General features: G+C 42.3%; 1 protein-coding gene across 2 annotated transcripts in view; it reads right to left on the reverse strand.

The window, feature by feature from the left end:
- The window catches only part of etv6 (ETS variant transcription factor 6), a 31,329-nt gene extending 15,175 nt beyond the window's left edge, over positions 1 to 16,154 (reverse strand). The window contains exons 1-2 of one of the 2 annotated variants that reach the window (XM_020634807.3): positions 15,751 to 16,154; positions 11,050 to 11,176 (exon numbers count right to left, since the gene is read on the reverse strand). In XM_020634807.3, the coding sequence (XP_020490463.1) occupies positions 11,050 to 11,176; positions 15,751 to 15,783 (160 nt within the window). In that variant the 5' untranslated portion in view covers positions 15,784 to 16,154. Of the gene's footprint in view, positions 1 to 11,049; positions 11,180 to 15,750 lie in introns of both variants that reach the window. The other variant, XM_020634806.3, reaches the window with a different exon arrangement.
- Between the last annotated feature and the right edge of the window lie 238 nt (positions 16,155 to 16,392).

The following is a 16,392-nucleotide window of genomic DNA, read 5'->3' on the forward strand; positions in this document are numbered from 1 at the left end:
CTCACGAGGCAACCCCAACATAATATATGGAACACAACCTTTTGATATGATGAGATATTTCAGGGCTCTGCTCAGTCTTTTGCAGACCTGTATTGTCACTTCTTGAGGTCAACCACAGCTGCAGCCATTCATACAGCATTTCACATGTACACCTCCACCCCTACATCAACCCGTAGGCTCTGCGGGAAATTAAAAGCTTCATCAAAAAATTAGCAAATACTTAAAGCTCCTGCGAGAAACGTTTGGTTTGCGTTGATTTTGGCGCCTCGTGTGCTCAAAGCGGCAATGATGTCTGCTTTCTTTTATCAGTCTATCCTGTAACTCGCTGTAAATCTTTACTGTGGAACATGTAAACAAAGACTGATTTTGGCTGCGAGCCGTAACTCACTTCATCTGACACCTACCCAAAGGCACTTGTTCCAAACATGATGGTCTTGTTTGCTTTAGTAGGTAACATGGGGACTTCAATAGGAATTCCAGTTTGTTTCTTGGACAGTAAGTGTGGCCAGCCAGCGTGCAATCATGCACGATATCTAACGCTAGCGTGCGGTTACGACAGTGAAATCAAGTCTCTCTCTCTGCATTGATGTTTATTCAAAGCTGCCAAAACCATGACAGCTGTAGTTAAATCTTGGAGATTTATATGCAGCTTGTCCCAGCTGATCATTTGAGACTCCAGTTTTAAAAATCGGAGCCAAAATCAAGTTAGTTTCTTGTGTTGTATCTCATATCCTTCCTTGAGCTAATACGTATGTTCCTATTGGTTGTTTTTTTTCTATCTAAGCATCTAGAGATTCCAGCAGGTTACAGGAAGAAAAGTAAATTCATAAGTCCCTGCCTTTCTTGAATGCATCTCAGGTTCACACCATCTTCATGTGAGTGTGTGTTTGTTTTCTGCGTAGTATTTACATTGACTTCAACCCTCACGAACGACAGCAGCAGGATCCCGAGCCCTTAACTAAACCGTGGGCTCCTAATCCGCTCTGATGACACATAATTTTCACTCTGTGGATTCTCAGGCCCCCGCTCCTGCACGACAACACACAAATGCAACACACAGCGCACGAGTTGCCAAGGCAACTCATAAGCGCTTGGGATGAATGAAGAGAAGAGGAGGATGAGATCACTGGTATCTTGTTTCCTTGTTGCGGTACAGAAGCCCTCAACTTCCCCTCGCAGCCAGACGAGTTAATGAGGTCCGTCCTGCTGGGAAGCTGAAAGGTCCGGTCCGGTTTCGCAGTTTCTCTCTTCATGTCTGACTAACACTCACACCACTGTCAATGTAAATGTGCCGTTCACACAACAGAAAACGGCTTCCCCGTGAAACATGATTAAAAACTGGGTTGGACTGTAAACCCTATCTCACGGTTTTTGAGCAAACGTTGTGCAAACAGCTGTGTCAGATTTCAAAAGGTGAACAGACAGGGTTAATTCCATCTGTCTGTATATGATTGGGATCTGATAGTTTTGTCGCTGATCTGATTGGTTTGAGGTTATTTGTCTTTGTTGGAAACATTTGAACAGATTAGTCACTTCTGCACTCGTGCCAGCTCCAGTGACGGATCCAAAAAGGTTAGTGATAAAACATGAAACCTGTTTTGGTTCTGGAAATGGCTTTCTGAAAGCAGGAATTAAGACAGGGGTTCTTTAGTTGTAGCTCACCTCTTATTATGCCTGATGTTTTTGTTAAAGTCTGACGGAGTTGACAAAAATCTGGGACACAACTTTAACCGGTCAAAACCTAAATAAAAAATACATTCTAAAATGTAGATGACTAAAATAGGTTTTGTAGTTTGAAGATTTTAAAAGCTTTTGACACATTTTTAAATAGTTTAAAGTTTAATGTTGTTGTCTGGGACAAGGGTGTTTTCTAGTATAGGGCAGGTTTAGACATGTAAAACATTTGAAGAAGATATTCTCATTAAAACACAAGAGGGATACGTGTGTTCCTAGGTGATACTTTCAAGCTTGTTTGCCGGGAAAATTATTTGTCCAAATTCTCAAGAATGGGTGATAATCATTATTATCATCATTATTACGTAATGTGATTTTTATGTGCTCAGCTTTTCAAGTGCGTCAAACGTTGACGAACATTCCTTTCGTAAGACTGGAACAAAACTCTATTTCGAGTCATAGTGGGATCTGAAAGTCTTCGATATTGTCTTCTGTCAAAAACTCCTGACTCTCAGGAGTCTAAAATTACACAAAGACACAAGCGATGCACATTCAAATCTCAGACTGTTGATGTCAGCCTAGCCTGACCTGACTTTACTATAACTAAGTAAACAAAACAAAAAGCATTGCTGCATTAGTGTGCATGGGACTTTGCTCTGCAAACTCAAAGCTCCTTAGTCACTCAGTTCTTCAGTAAATGTTTGTCTTTTCTCTCGACGCAGAAGTAGGCGGATATTGGACTTGCTATCTCAATAAAGAAAAAGGTTTTTCTTTCTCCAGACAGAGGAGGAGGAGGAGGAGGAAGAAGGAAGGAGGAAGGAGGTGGAGAAGGAGGAGGAGGGCTGGCTGTGACCTTCTGACACCCTGACTCAGGGACATGTGGGTATGAGAGCAACACATTTCCACAGCTAATCCTCGCACACTATTCACTCCCCTTGCTTTGTGTGTGTCTCTGTACATGGTCAGGTGGGTGCGGCAGGGGAAAATCCACCTCCGCGCATGCAAACTTTTACTTTTTTGTTTTCTTTTTTCTAAAGAACAAACCCCCACACCCGCCCTTCTCTCATATTCATCCTCTGCTTCCTCTACCGGCATGCATGTGCCTGTCTCCCGTCCAGCAAATCTGGACTCCATCCAGTCAAAACAAACTTAAAACAGATCATCAATCACACGGAACTTTTATGGCCAGGAAGTAGCACGACCTGTTTTTGATAGCTTGTTGTTGAGTGCGGGAGCAAGCCGGCTCTTGTAGGTTAGTTCCTGAAACCAGCTTCAACTGCCACTCTTCCTTTTGTTCGGGAGCCAGCTTTTTTTTTTTTCTCTCTCTCTTTTTCTGGAAATGGTGAAGCTTCAAAGACATTTGTGTGTTTCAGACAAGCAGGGGCATTCTGATTTAGCTAACACACACACACACACACACACACACACACACACACACACACACACACACACACACACACACACACACACACACACACACACACACACACACACACACACACACCCTTTGTTTTCTTTACATTTCAAAGTGAAGTCAGCATTTTGTGCAGCGTAACACTTGAGTGATCAACTTCTGATGAAAAGCTCCTCTTGCAGTGTTTCACAACCGTTTTGTTTTGAACATCTACTTGGGAAGTCTCATCCTAGATTGCATAATTCGACAACCTGCAAGTTCAACCATAGAACGATTTTCATCGGAATAGTTAGCTCGAGTACATCGACACATGTAGCTGAATTGGTTTCATTTAGATTCCATGCCCATCATGTTTAGATCAAAATTGTTCCAGAACTTAAAGCTCCTGTGAGGAATTTGTATCAGTTTATGAAACAGACTGAAATTCATATGGCTGCTTCTTTATGAACTACAAAAGCAAACAAGAAGATGGATTTTTCCTTCAAGGATGATTTTGATGTCTGAGATTGTTGCTGCGGGGTAGGTGTCAGTCGAAGGGAACAGCAGGCTGCAGAAACTTCCTTTGTTTACATTTTCCCAGGACGAATATTCACTGAGTGATACATTCTTCTGTTAAAAAACAGCTGGATGAACGCAAAGCCAGAGTAACAAACAGTAGTAACATAAGACGGTGGAGCTCCAAGACCCGCTTGCTTCTTTCATATAGTTTTGTGGAGGAAGTTCTAGTTAGTTCACAGTGGGGACGAAAATGTCAAATGTTTTAATGAATATAAGACGACATCACCCGGAGGAGCCGATCAGAGAGGGTCTACCAAAGCTTCTACTTCTTTTGAGGCTATGTGCGTTTATTCAGTAGAGGACCCCTGTCTCAAGTGTGCCTTAAAGGTGTTCAAGCCTCGTCCTGATGTCCCAGCCTGTGAGCACATACTGTCATACACGAATGTCGATAACGACTATGTGACTGCAACACTTTATAAATATTGTGAATCTGATTGATGTTTTTTATGTGTCTTTCTCTGTCTTGTGTTCTTTGTATGGAAGTTTAGTTGTTACTGTAGTCACAACTATATAATGGGAATGTAAATACAAATTAAAAACAATTTATTTTGCTGCATATTAGACAAATCAAATCAGGCTTTGTGTTGTAATTAATTTCATGAATATATATTTTTTGTTTAATGTACCTACTATCACAGGTCGTTCTTAACAACACAAGTTGGAACTTTCTTGTAAATTAGAGAAACCTAGAAATATGCACTCAGGACTTTTTGCTGTTTTTTTTTCTCTGTTGAACTAAATGTGTACCGAACCGACACCCCGAAACCAAGGTACAAACTGAAATGTGACCCCTGTGAACCTTGACACCCCCTGGTAACAAGTGTAGCCTATTGTCATGTACAATTAAGTGAAATAAACAACCAATTGTGTATGTGTACGCAAGGAAAGCAGCATGTTTTTATCTGGCTTAATGAGTTTACTTTAAGGATGAAATGGAAATCTGTCAAAACCTAACTTTAAAAGATTTGTATCATCAAGGTTGGTTACATTTTGAAGGGTTCCTTTCCTTATGTGTCTCATGCATGTCCCTGTGCTTATGTTTATGGGTTCCTTTTGGGTAAATACCCAGCATGCCTTCTTTTTTTTGTCATTCCATACATACCACAGATATAAAACACCTCCTGAGGGGCAGGAAAAAGACCAAACCAAACCAGACCTTTATCAAGAAAAAGAGGACTTTAGCTTTCTTGACTCTACCAATTAAACACACTATAAGTCAGCTAAACGAGTGTGTGTTCATTGTGGCTTTAAGTGTAGAGCACCCCCCACCCCCACACACACCCCCGCCTCTGTTAGAAACGCCATGTGGAGTGTGTCGCGAGCAGGAAGAGAAGGGGGCTGCGCTCAGCTCACTTGGCATGTGAGAACAGTTTCCCTTTCAGAATAGAAAAGAGGGCCAGTTTCAACACACACACACACACACACACACACACACACACACACACACACACACACACACACACACACACACACACACACACACACATAACAACAACAACATTTATTCAGGAAGCGCCGTCTGCCCACTCAGGAAATTCCTGAGGACAAGAGCTGCTTCCAGGGGCAGGAAATTTCCCCTCAGAAAGACCAAACACACACACAGACACACACACAGACATACACACACACACACACACACACACACACACACACTGATCATACCAAACCACACATACACACAGACACACATACCTTCTGACAACAATTCCCCCCATATAATAAAAAAGGGTACACAACAAAGAAAGAAAGAGGGACTAAAGAAAGGTGGTGAAGGGGGTTAAATTCATGTACATTAAAACACTCTATCTCACAGACACACACACACACACACACCTACGTTACCTCTGGCAAGCTTAGCACAAAGACTCAAGATTCACTCATCCACCCACTCATACAAGCATGCATAGTGCAAACCCAGCTGTGAGCGCGCACACACAAACACACTCACATGCACCAAGGAAACCAGCCAGTCTTGTTTCCATGGACATAGATTTTTTTTTTTTTTTTTAATCATCCACTAAGATATTTCTACTGTCCTTTGTATTTCCTGTCTGTTTACTGTAAAATAATCCTGGGACGTCTTGTCTTTTTTTTTTCGGCCTTTAAATAATTCAGTGTCTTCGTCCTACTGACTAGCTCTCAGTTGCGTCATGCTTTTTAAGTACGTGGGCTCCATGTCGAGCAACGTTGCCTGGATTTTGACTGAATTCAAACCCCTAACAAATCCAGTTCAGCGGCTGGCTGCAGAGCTGCATTATTCTGACAGTTCCCGCGCAGAACCTCCGAGGCCTTTGAGGACATAGAATCATGATAGGGTGACAACACTGCTCCGCTAACGGTTAAAAGCTGTACATTTCTTTGCTCAAACACCAACACTGCCAAGTGCGACAATGGCCTGGCTGTTAGTTCACACCCCAAGTACAGGGGCTGTAGTCCGCAAAGAGGGCGACCCACGTTCAAGTCCAACCTGCGGCTCCTTTCCCGCATGACATTCCCCACTCTCTCTTCCTGATATCCTACTCTATCCACTGTCGTCTCAAACAAAGGCATAAAAGCACCAACATAAATGTAAAAAACTATTACATATATTCCTTCTGTTTTTTAATGGGTTTAAGAGAGGCTCATTGTGTTTCTTGTAGCTGTATGGGGAATATTCCCCATAGCAAAGGTCAGTTAGCTTATCTTAGCTTAGCATACTGAATAAAGTTAACAGAAAGCAGCAGGCATGGCTCGGTAATAATCTTCTTTGTCTTACTTTGATGACAGCCAACCTTAAAGAGTTACAGTTTGAAATGGGTTTATGACCTGGACCATTTCTTGGCTGGGTGCAGGGACTTCCTGGAGGCTTGTGGTCACAGTGATGTTACTGCCAGGAAGTTGCTTAAACATCAAGATATTTTTATGTAGATCTGTAAGCTTTAAAAGCACTAGTAGGGTTTTTTTTTTTTCTTCTATCGATGAAAGGAGCCAAGCTAGCGGTTTTGGCCTTCTTCCTGACTTTGTACTAAGCTAACCTAACTGAAAATTACATAATAACCTCAAATAAGAGGGTGATAATGGTGTAAAAGGTTGAACTATACTGTGCAGGTTGTAAATATGTTTCAGTATAACTGTGTGCTCTGGGTTTGCACTGTTTTTTTTGCAAATCCATCAATAAATCAAGAAGGATTCAAATGGTCAGAGACTAACCAGGGTATCTCCTTCTTAAAAAGCCCAACTCACTAAATTGATTAAAGAGCACTTAGCTTTAACGCTCGTTTGAAAAACAATGTTCCTGGAAGTTGGGATTGTTGATGTTGAGTGCTTCAGGTCACATCGTTATTGTCACTGCTGGCCTGAACGGTTCAACCATAAAGGGTTTCAATCAGCTAAGAAGCGAGAGGTCGTCTAGCAGCCTCAAAAGCCCCATAGAAGAGACATTCTTGGGTTTGACGTAAAAGTCCTTTAAACAGGGAATATACTGTTAAAAACGTCAGGGTTTATTTTTGGAGAGGATGAGACCTCTATGGGTGATTTGTCTTCCATAAAAATATCATAAAGCATGACCATGATGGGTCATTCAAGGATCTGTTTTGTAAAAAAAAAAAAAAAAAAATTGACATCTCATGCTGTTCCTCCTACATTAACTCAGTGGTTCCCAAATGTTATCTGTCTTGGCCCTCCATTTGGCAACATATATCTATATACAGTAATCACACGGTTAGTTACGCTCTTTGCTCACAAATTCCTATATTTTAAGAATTTATCTCAAACATTATCTGACAAATCGACAGAATAGAAACTTAAGCGTGACAACAAACTCCCTCAAAATAAAAATAAAAAGATGCAAATCTTCTTGTAAGATTTAGACTCTCAGTCCTGCAAACATTTCAATGACTAGTGTGAGCTGCTGATCTTCTCTTTGTTCATTTTCATTGACAGCTTTGATCTGTATTTAGTCCTCATACAGGTAGGTACTGTACATATCTCACACAGGTAGGATGTGGCAAGAGGAAGAAGTGAGTCTCTCTTCATTTTAGGAAATACATTTCCAAATATTTTTGTTCTCCAGGTTGTGCTATTGGTGTGTTACAGTGAAGTCTGTCTGAAAGGGTTAAAATCCAGCCTGGTAGCATTCTTTAGTGTGAGGAGCAGGCTGCAACTCTCCCCGATCTAATCCACTTCCTCTCCAGGAAATGGAGAAGGCGGATTTCTGCCCACACTGCAATTTCCTCCCTCATTCTTTTTCTTTCTGTCTATTTTTCCCCCCTCTCCTCTCCTCCTCCTCCTTCTCCTCCCCCCTCCCCCTACTCCTGCTCTCTTCCTTCCCTCTCTCCCCCCCCTCAGGCCAGAACTCCCTCTGAGTGTGGGGGTTAATGGACGTCTTGTTTTCCAGCACGTGTGTTTATATAGGCAGAAGAGAAAGGACGAGTGGAGGTGTTTAGACTGCATGTGACAAAGACATGTGGCTGTCTCTCGGAGGGAGGAGAGGATCCCGAGCTGCAGCAGCCATAAACTAAAGAGGTGGGTGGGGTGGGGGGGCATTTTCCTGATCTGCAGGTGTGTGACAGTGTGAGGAACTATGTCTGAAATCTGATTAAAACAAATAAGGACTTCCACATGTCTGCGGATGTGAACTGACCCATCAGTTAACTCGGCAGGAAACTCCACACGGACCTGTTGAGCGTTCTTCCTTTTTCTGCAACAATGCAAAAGAGGAAGTGGGCCGAAGGAGTTTCCTGTGCGTCTCAAACAACCAATGGCCTGCGCAGCCACCCAGCCCAGTGCCCAGACAAAAGCCCTGAACTTCACACTTGCTAGAAAAATAAATAAACGGGTTAAATATTGACGCGCACATGGACAAAGCAGCCGAGGGTTACTCTTTGAACATCAAGCATATCTCTTTGGCACCGCTCCAACCCCGCCTGTTCAGTGATTGGTTAAGCAACTATGAGCCGATGCAACCGAACCGAAGCCCTGAGGGGTCGTAAATGTCACAGTGTTGCTTCATTCCACCGACTTTTCAAAAAGTATCCCCTTCACCGCCTCACCTGCAGACTGTTTGATTCCCACTTTGCTCTCCCTCTCAGGTTTAACAAACACCTGCACTTCCAGGTCGTCTAATCGAGGTAGAAAATAGAACCTACAGTTGGTTTTCTTTGGTCTGCACAAAGGAGGAAAAACTGATATTGGTTGGGTTGGTTTTGATTAGCCAATTAATAGAATTGTAATTCTTAGAAACAAAAGCCACATGACTACTCATTAGATTGTGTACTTAAAAACAAAAACAGTCTGAATCCAACTTCTCCAGTCAGCTAATAACAACATAACAGTCTGTTTTTTTTTTTATTCTCTTCAGTTTATACCAGCTAACCCTACCAGTGTGTAAGCCATATGATAAAAGGTGCACTGAGTTATGTTTACCTTCCAGACTACTCACAGAAATGCATGTTGTCAGCCTTTGGGGTTTAAAAACAAGCTGAAAGAATTACATGCATGGACTGTATAAAACATGGACATCATAGTATTAGTTATGACACCCAGTAAGTTCTGAAGAGGTGACCTTTTGGGGATTCCTGGGCTTTTGCAGCCAGACTCAATAGACACTTGACGAGCGGCACTCGTGTCCCAGTGTGTGAATTCACACTGCATTACGCCGTTACAGAAGCACAAGAGACACATTGTGTGAGCACACAGTGGGAGCTTCACATACACACACTTAGACATGCAAACACACACACACACACACACACACATTGCCATTCCATCATTCAGGTTTTGATGTTACACATTGGCCCTGTCTCCCCCTCATTCTGCCTCTGTCACTACCTCCAAAGGCAGATCAAGGGCTGGATGACTTCGCCCCACCTTTCTAATTTTGTGTAATACTCTGCATGCATAAATATCCCGTGTTGAATTGGCAGTATGTAAGCAACAAATATCTCAAGTTTGCCAGCGCTAGCTCATATTAGCCACCACTGGCTTATGGCGATAAAATACAATAAAGGGTAAAAACCCCACACTAAATCATTCTGAACAGGGATCCAATTCATTGGTTATGAATTTGATCTTTTCCTGCCAGAAAGGACAAGGGTGCGTTTCATTTACCTTGAAACTCGGTTCTCGGTACTTGCACAACACTTTCTGTGTGATTGATTTAATTACACTGCTGATGACTCAAATAACTAAGCTGCTAATATACACAATAGTTGCCATGTTGGATTTTATCTCAGACTACTGTAGATGCTCAAAGTTCCCGAGTTGGGATTCCGACTTCAGGGGGCGTTCCTGATGACGCATCAGACCAGCAACTCGGAATTTCCGACTTCCAAGTCAAATAGAACGCAGCGCAAGTCATCACTTCTTACGTTGCATAGTCTCACAGCAAGAGGAGTTAAGTTTCAAAGCTCTGCCTCTGAAAATACGACTTGGTGACAGAAGACGACTCCATTCCTAATCCAGATTACAATGCTCTGATTGGCTCAACTGTCTGTCGTCCGGAGACTGGCAGTCACTGAGAGACCGATGGCAAAATCTGAGATTTGGAAAAAAATTCTGACCCTATTTATACTATTCAATCACTCTTGATGCAAGTTGAATGCAGGGATGTAGCTCATGAATTCAATCAGTTCAATCTTTCAAGAATTCCGCTGAATAGTCAGAAGACATGAAAGTAAACATGTTGTGAACTGAGCTGATTGACAATGTGAGAAAAGCTGTTAAACTTTGACTGGTTTTTGTTCTCAGACTGGTTGAAATTACATCCCCACGAGTTTTGTTTTCACTTCCTCCTCGTCCTCCTCCTCTATGATTTGTGTGTTCTCCAAACTGCATATCAGCTGTACCTGCCTGCAGTGCAACTGTTGGTTATTCCAGTGCAGTAGGTCTGTCAGTTCTGGTCCAGTGGAAGCGTGTACGGTTCAGGTGTCTTGACCCCCGGCTCTGCCTCAACGCCTCACAGCTGAGAGGTGCAGCATGAGTGGGCCGGCACTCATGCGGTGATAATGTTGTGTGTCTCGTCATAACTGGACGTGAAGGGTTTTAAGTATTAAAGATAAATCTGAACACTTTTTTTATTTACTCATGTTGGCTCTTCTGAAAACACTTTCTATAGTTTTTGTTTGCTGCTCCAATCTGTCGGATATCGACACCTGCAGAAGCTTAAACTGGATCTACAGAAGATCCACAGAAGACGTCAGTCCCGCCCACTCTGTTTGATTGACGGGTGATTTCTGGGGAAGACTTTAATTAAATCTGACTTCCCAGATTACCAATTCAACCAAATAAAAACATGTAGAAGGCTAGACATTAAGAAAAACAGCCAAACATTAAGCCGTCCAACTCAAATGGCCGACTTCTCGGTGTGTGTAAGAGTCACTGCTCATCTGGGTGTGTGTGTTTGTGTGTGAGTGTGTGTGACTCACGCAGGTGCGCAGGCAGCCTGGCAGGCTCGTCCTCCATTCGACTGGCTGGCCTCGCGGCGGGAGCATGGACGGGGGAGGAAGTAGAGTTTGGCAGCGGGTTCGCGGAAGGACTGAAAGAGCTCCTCTCCTGCTATGAATAGACACAGAGACACAAAGCATGGCTCACAAAGCTCCACGACGCACCGGCCCTGAACCCAAACAGCCCCACGCCAACTCGCCTCACCTCGCCGTGCACCCACAGCATCAGCTAGCCTTGGTTTCATCTTTGCACACAGAGCAGTATGCGCCTCTAATAAAGAGGCCCGACATGCAGGGAAGACACATTGTGGAGATGCAAATACCCAGAATGCCGTGCATGCTTTTGCCGCTTGTGTTTCTTTGCGATGGTAACCTCGTCACTAACTGACACTGTGTTTGCAAATGTGGAATTCAGCCATAAAGATGCATTAGTGGCTCAAAGACATCACAACATAAATCAACGCCAACCATCTGAGACGGCACCTTTAAAAATATCATTTCAATTGACAGGCTACAAAACAAAACACAGGGAAAAAGAAAACATTTTCTTAGCTTGAACGAGCAAATGAAGAAATGTAAATAATTTTTTTTTAAAGACTTGGCAATGAACTGATGGAAAAAAAAAACATAATTTGTTTCCGCATTGACTGGCATTATCTCTGCAGGAAAAACATTTGGTTACCACACAGACTTGGCAAACTACGACGCATTACTCTGAAGCATAACCATTACAGTTTGAAATAAAATGATTCCGTTTCTTAATAATAATTTGCATTTAGTTTGTAATGTACTGAAGGGCACTGCATTCTCATGAGACAATAAAAATCTGCTCCGTTTTTCTGAATTAACCAGACTATTCTTTCAGAATTACAAGTGGGATTTTTATGGTAAATAAAATCTGGGGCGTAGGATGGCCTAGTGGTTAACGGAGGCAGTTGACCTCGTCGCAGTGGCCACTTGTTTTGAATCAGATCTCAGCACTTGATGCATGCCACTTCCCCCACACTTTATAAAAATACGAAAATCTTTTGTGTCTAGACTGTTTCTCAGACGGAAAAAAAAAAAAGTTTTTGAAAGACGTCCCTCTTTGCTCTACTGGTAAGCATTTTTATATACAAAAAGATGCAGCCCTAGAATAAAAGACATAGGTTTGTGATCTGTATTAGAAAATGATAACAGTTTCTGTAAGGTCAACCTTCAATCTTGATCATGTGTACGTTTGCACTGTAACTGTGTATTTATTGTGTAATAAATCAGATCAGAAATCAGATCAGACCAGAGGCAAAATCCAGTTTTCGTTTGCACAGAAACATTTGTTACATCAGAAGATGTTAGTGAGGACTTTGATGTTATTTAGGAACACACTTTCTAAATGTTTTCTGCATTAAATCTGATCATTCACTTTATCATTCATCAGAAAAAGAAACAATCGTTCACTGGATTCAACCTTCCTATGAAGATTTCATGCATGTGGTATAATTCTGAGTTAGATATCTTTGGGTTTTTGATTATTGGTCGGACAAAACAAGCATTTTCAAAAAATCACATGAGCATTTCTTACTGCATTGAGCCGTAAAAAGTGATTCGTTATTCAGAAAAAGAATACATAAAATGTTTGTAATGCGTAAACAGTTTTAGATGCAGCTGTGCCGAGTGGTAAGATTTTCAGCTCTGCAGCACACGTATTGAGTTTAGGTGAACGTAAGAGGCTTTCCATATTGTGGCCGTTTTCTGTCGACTGGTTTCCTTTCCTGTAAATGTGGGCAGAGCATGAAGCCACTACAGTTTCTTGAGGAAATGAAGCTTCGTTTTTGCTGTTTCTGCCCCCCCCCCCCCCCCCCCCCAGTTTTGGCGTTCTGTCACCACCCAGCCTCTCAGAGACCTGCACACCAACTGTATGCACCAGGAATTTCCCGTGGAAGCCAAGCTAAGTCTTTTATTTCCTCTTCTCAAATGCAGAAGCCGCTCTTTCCACTGCTTAACATCCACTTTTTTTTAGAATTGCCTCTGTCCAGAGAAAACTTAAGGTAATGTGCAATCAAGGGCTAAAGGGATAAAGCTTGTGAATAGAACGCTGCAGAAAACCGCAGAGTGATTTGAAACAGCACACGGCTGCGGTGCTGTCCACCGACAGCTGTGATGCGAAACTTCTCAGAGTGAAGAGCGGCTCGCTCTTCAGACTGCAACGAGCAGTGACATCAGACTCAGTGATGACTAGACATCCCTCACAAACAAAACACCATATTTCCCCTTCTGGCTCTGAGCAGCTGGCATTGTTTTCAGTTATTTATGACCGACCATAACATCTGATATCATATGTCTCTAACTTTCTCGACATATGCAAAACCAATGACTAAATCAGTGATAAACCTGCCAAATACAATATGTTTAACAAGATTTTTAAAAACAACAGAGAGAATATTACAAAATCTTTTCCCAACAGTGGTGTCTTCAAAATGCTTGTTTTGTCCGACCAAAGCTCCCAAACTCAAAGTTTAATCCAAAAGAAAAACAGAAAACATGCAAAAGGTAAAAATTCTCCCATTTTAGAAACGGTGATTGTTTGCTGATATGTCTGATTATTAACACTTTAGTATTTTAATCAGAGCAGAGCAGCCCCGCACATTCATTCTCACTTTATAGCAGCTATGAGGAATTTTCATTTCGTGCCAATTGTGGCGCCCCCTGTGGAGAGAAGCTATATGCCAAAGTGTTGTGTAGATCTTCTTACTAATAGACGTTTCAATATTTTAGGATTCTAATTTTCTGTTTTCAATGTGCATGCATCTTTTTTGTGTCCATCTCATATTTCAAAAGCCTTTTCCCACATATGATCTCCTGAAAATTTCCGGACAGGCTGCTTGAAATCTTCCGGACTTTCCTGTTCACATAATGCACCTCTCAGCGGGCGAGGGGAAGGGGTCTCAGGAGGCAGTGCATGATGTAAAAAGGATGACGAAGAGTAACCTCGGCCTAAACTTTACTGACAGTTTCTCCCTTTGGTGCTATACCTGTGATTTAATGTATTCACATCAACAAGTGGTAGAGAACGTACTTCCAAGCAGAAAAGAATGGGAAGCAGCTTCACAACATGCAGGACGCTCACACAAGTCGCTCACCGGTAATGTGATTTAAACGTCATCACCACTGCACTGAAATTCTGGGTAAAGTCGGTGTGAATAAAATTCAGGAAACGTTCAGGAGTTGTGTGTGTGTCATAGCGCTTTCACACTTGCACAAAACTCCTGGAAACTGCCTGAGGGGGGCGATGACTTCCCTGTGAACGGTGCACGATCAGACTGTCTGCACGCGACCAGTGCCATCTCTTTGCATGTAACGACACTGCTTCATTTTGTTTTCCGTTGGGCAGTATGTTCTTCTCTGCTTTTGGTGGAACTATAACTATCGTTATAATCTCGTATTGCGGACTCTGTATCTGCGTCCAGTCCACTACTTACGCATCGCTCTTTTTAACGCCATGCCTTGCCTCCTGAGACCCCCCACCCCCCCCACCCCTCACCCCTCCCATCCATTTAGGATAGTCTCCCGCTGAGAGGTGCATGTGTGAACAAGCAAGTCAGGAGGATTTCAGGGGTAGTCCTCTTGAAATTTTCTAGAAAAATCATGGAAATTTCAGAAGTGCAGATGGTGTGAAGCATCATCTAATAACTGTATAAAATTTGAGCAATGTTCATCCACCTCATTTGACCTACAGCTAGCAGATTTAGTCCAATGAAACAGTTACTTTGTCAAGAGATGTATTGTTATCAACCCTTCCCTAAGTGTCAGGCTGTCTTCATAAAATAAGACAAAATGAATGTCCTGTCAGGATTTAATTTGGCTACAGACTGAACACAACCATACCTCACAACGTAGCAGATAAATAAACCAAGACATGTCTGGGGGAATGAGGGAAAACTCAATATATTCAATTCAATTCATTCAGAGTTATAACATGTGTCTTCAAAACAGTGTCTTTATGACGGAGTTTACCAAAAATGGCCATCACCATTTCACGTTAAAGCCAATAGCTGAAACCTTAGGTTAAAAAATGTTCAAGAGGTTCTTTTTCTCCATCGTTCTCCATAATTAAGTTGTTGCTCTCGGCTAAATCATGTCTAAAGATATTTCTTAAAATGGCATTTGAAAGACTAAGGTGATATTTATTTATTTTATTTAATTTTAATTATTTAATTTATATTATTTAGTGATTTTTTTTAGGCGTAAATTATTACAAATTATCCGTAAAAAAATAATAGTTGAATTGCAAACATGATGTGATTTTAATAGTGATTTCTGAATGAATGAGACCCTCTTCGAATGTTTTTTTTTCCTATCGATGCTCCTTAAACTGCTCACGTGTATTGCTGTGTTTATGTGTAAATAACAACAGGTTCGCCCACTGGTTATAACACTTTTTTTGGGGGGGGGGGGGGGGCGGTGAATCAAACGTTTTGCGTGTCACAGACAGTCACGACTCCTTCCCATCAGAGTGGAGGTGAACTAAAAAAGCGTGCAGCCGCGAGCAACAGATGACGAGCAAAACAAACTGAATGTCTGTGCGAGGTGATCTGCAGCACTGCGAGTCCCTGCAGGAATAATCACTATGAGGGACTCAAACCATTCCCTGCAAAGTGTCTACCGAGAGGACTAAAAAGGAGAAATTGTGGAGACTGTTGTTACCTTTTTCGCAGCGGAGGAGGAGGATTCAGACATTATCTCCCGTCAACTTCTCTCCTTGTCCTTCCACTTTTCCGCTGTGCCCCCCTCTTCTTCTTTATCTGCTTTTTTTGTATCCCCCCCTATAGAAACCCGCGCAGCAGCGGCAGAAGCGGCAGTCCGACTGCTCGGCTTGTTGTTGAAGAAGTTATTTTTTTCATGTAGCCGTGTTAGCTTTCTCTTCTTCAGCTGCTGGTCGGGTTCACGGCGCGGCTGACGGAGTGAAAACTTCTTTGTCTGCCAGTGTTTTCCCTTCATATGTCGGCAGCGTGCTGGTTAATAATCCCTTCCTGGAAGAGCAAGACTGAAGAGAGAGAGAGAGAGACCGTCAGACTCACTCACTCACTCACTCACTCTCGCTCTCTCTCTCTCTCTCTCTCTCTCTCTCTCATTGATCTGGATGTGTGTAAAACGGCGAAATGACGTGAATTCCCAGCATTGAGCCTTGCCCCCTTTTAAAGGGAACCCCGTAGCAGCAAATCGCGAGGCAGAGATACAGCCACAGTGTTTAACAGTCTGTTTCCTTTATTTTATTCTTTCTTTATTCTATTTTTTTTTTTTTTTAATCAAAGCTTAATGCAAATGCGGTTACACAACAGGCTAAAT

This window comes from Labrus bergylta, chromosome 23, assembly GCF_963930695.1.
Source record: "Labrus bergylta chromosome 23, fLabBer1.1, whole genome shotgun sequence".
NCBI classification, from domain to species: domain Eukaryota; kingdom Metazoa; phylum Chordata; class Actinopteri; order Labriformes; family Labridae; genus Labrus; species Labrus bergylta.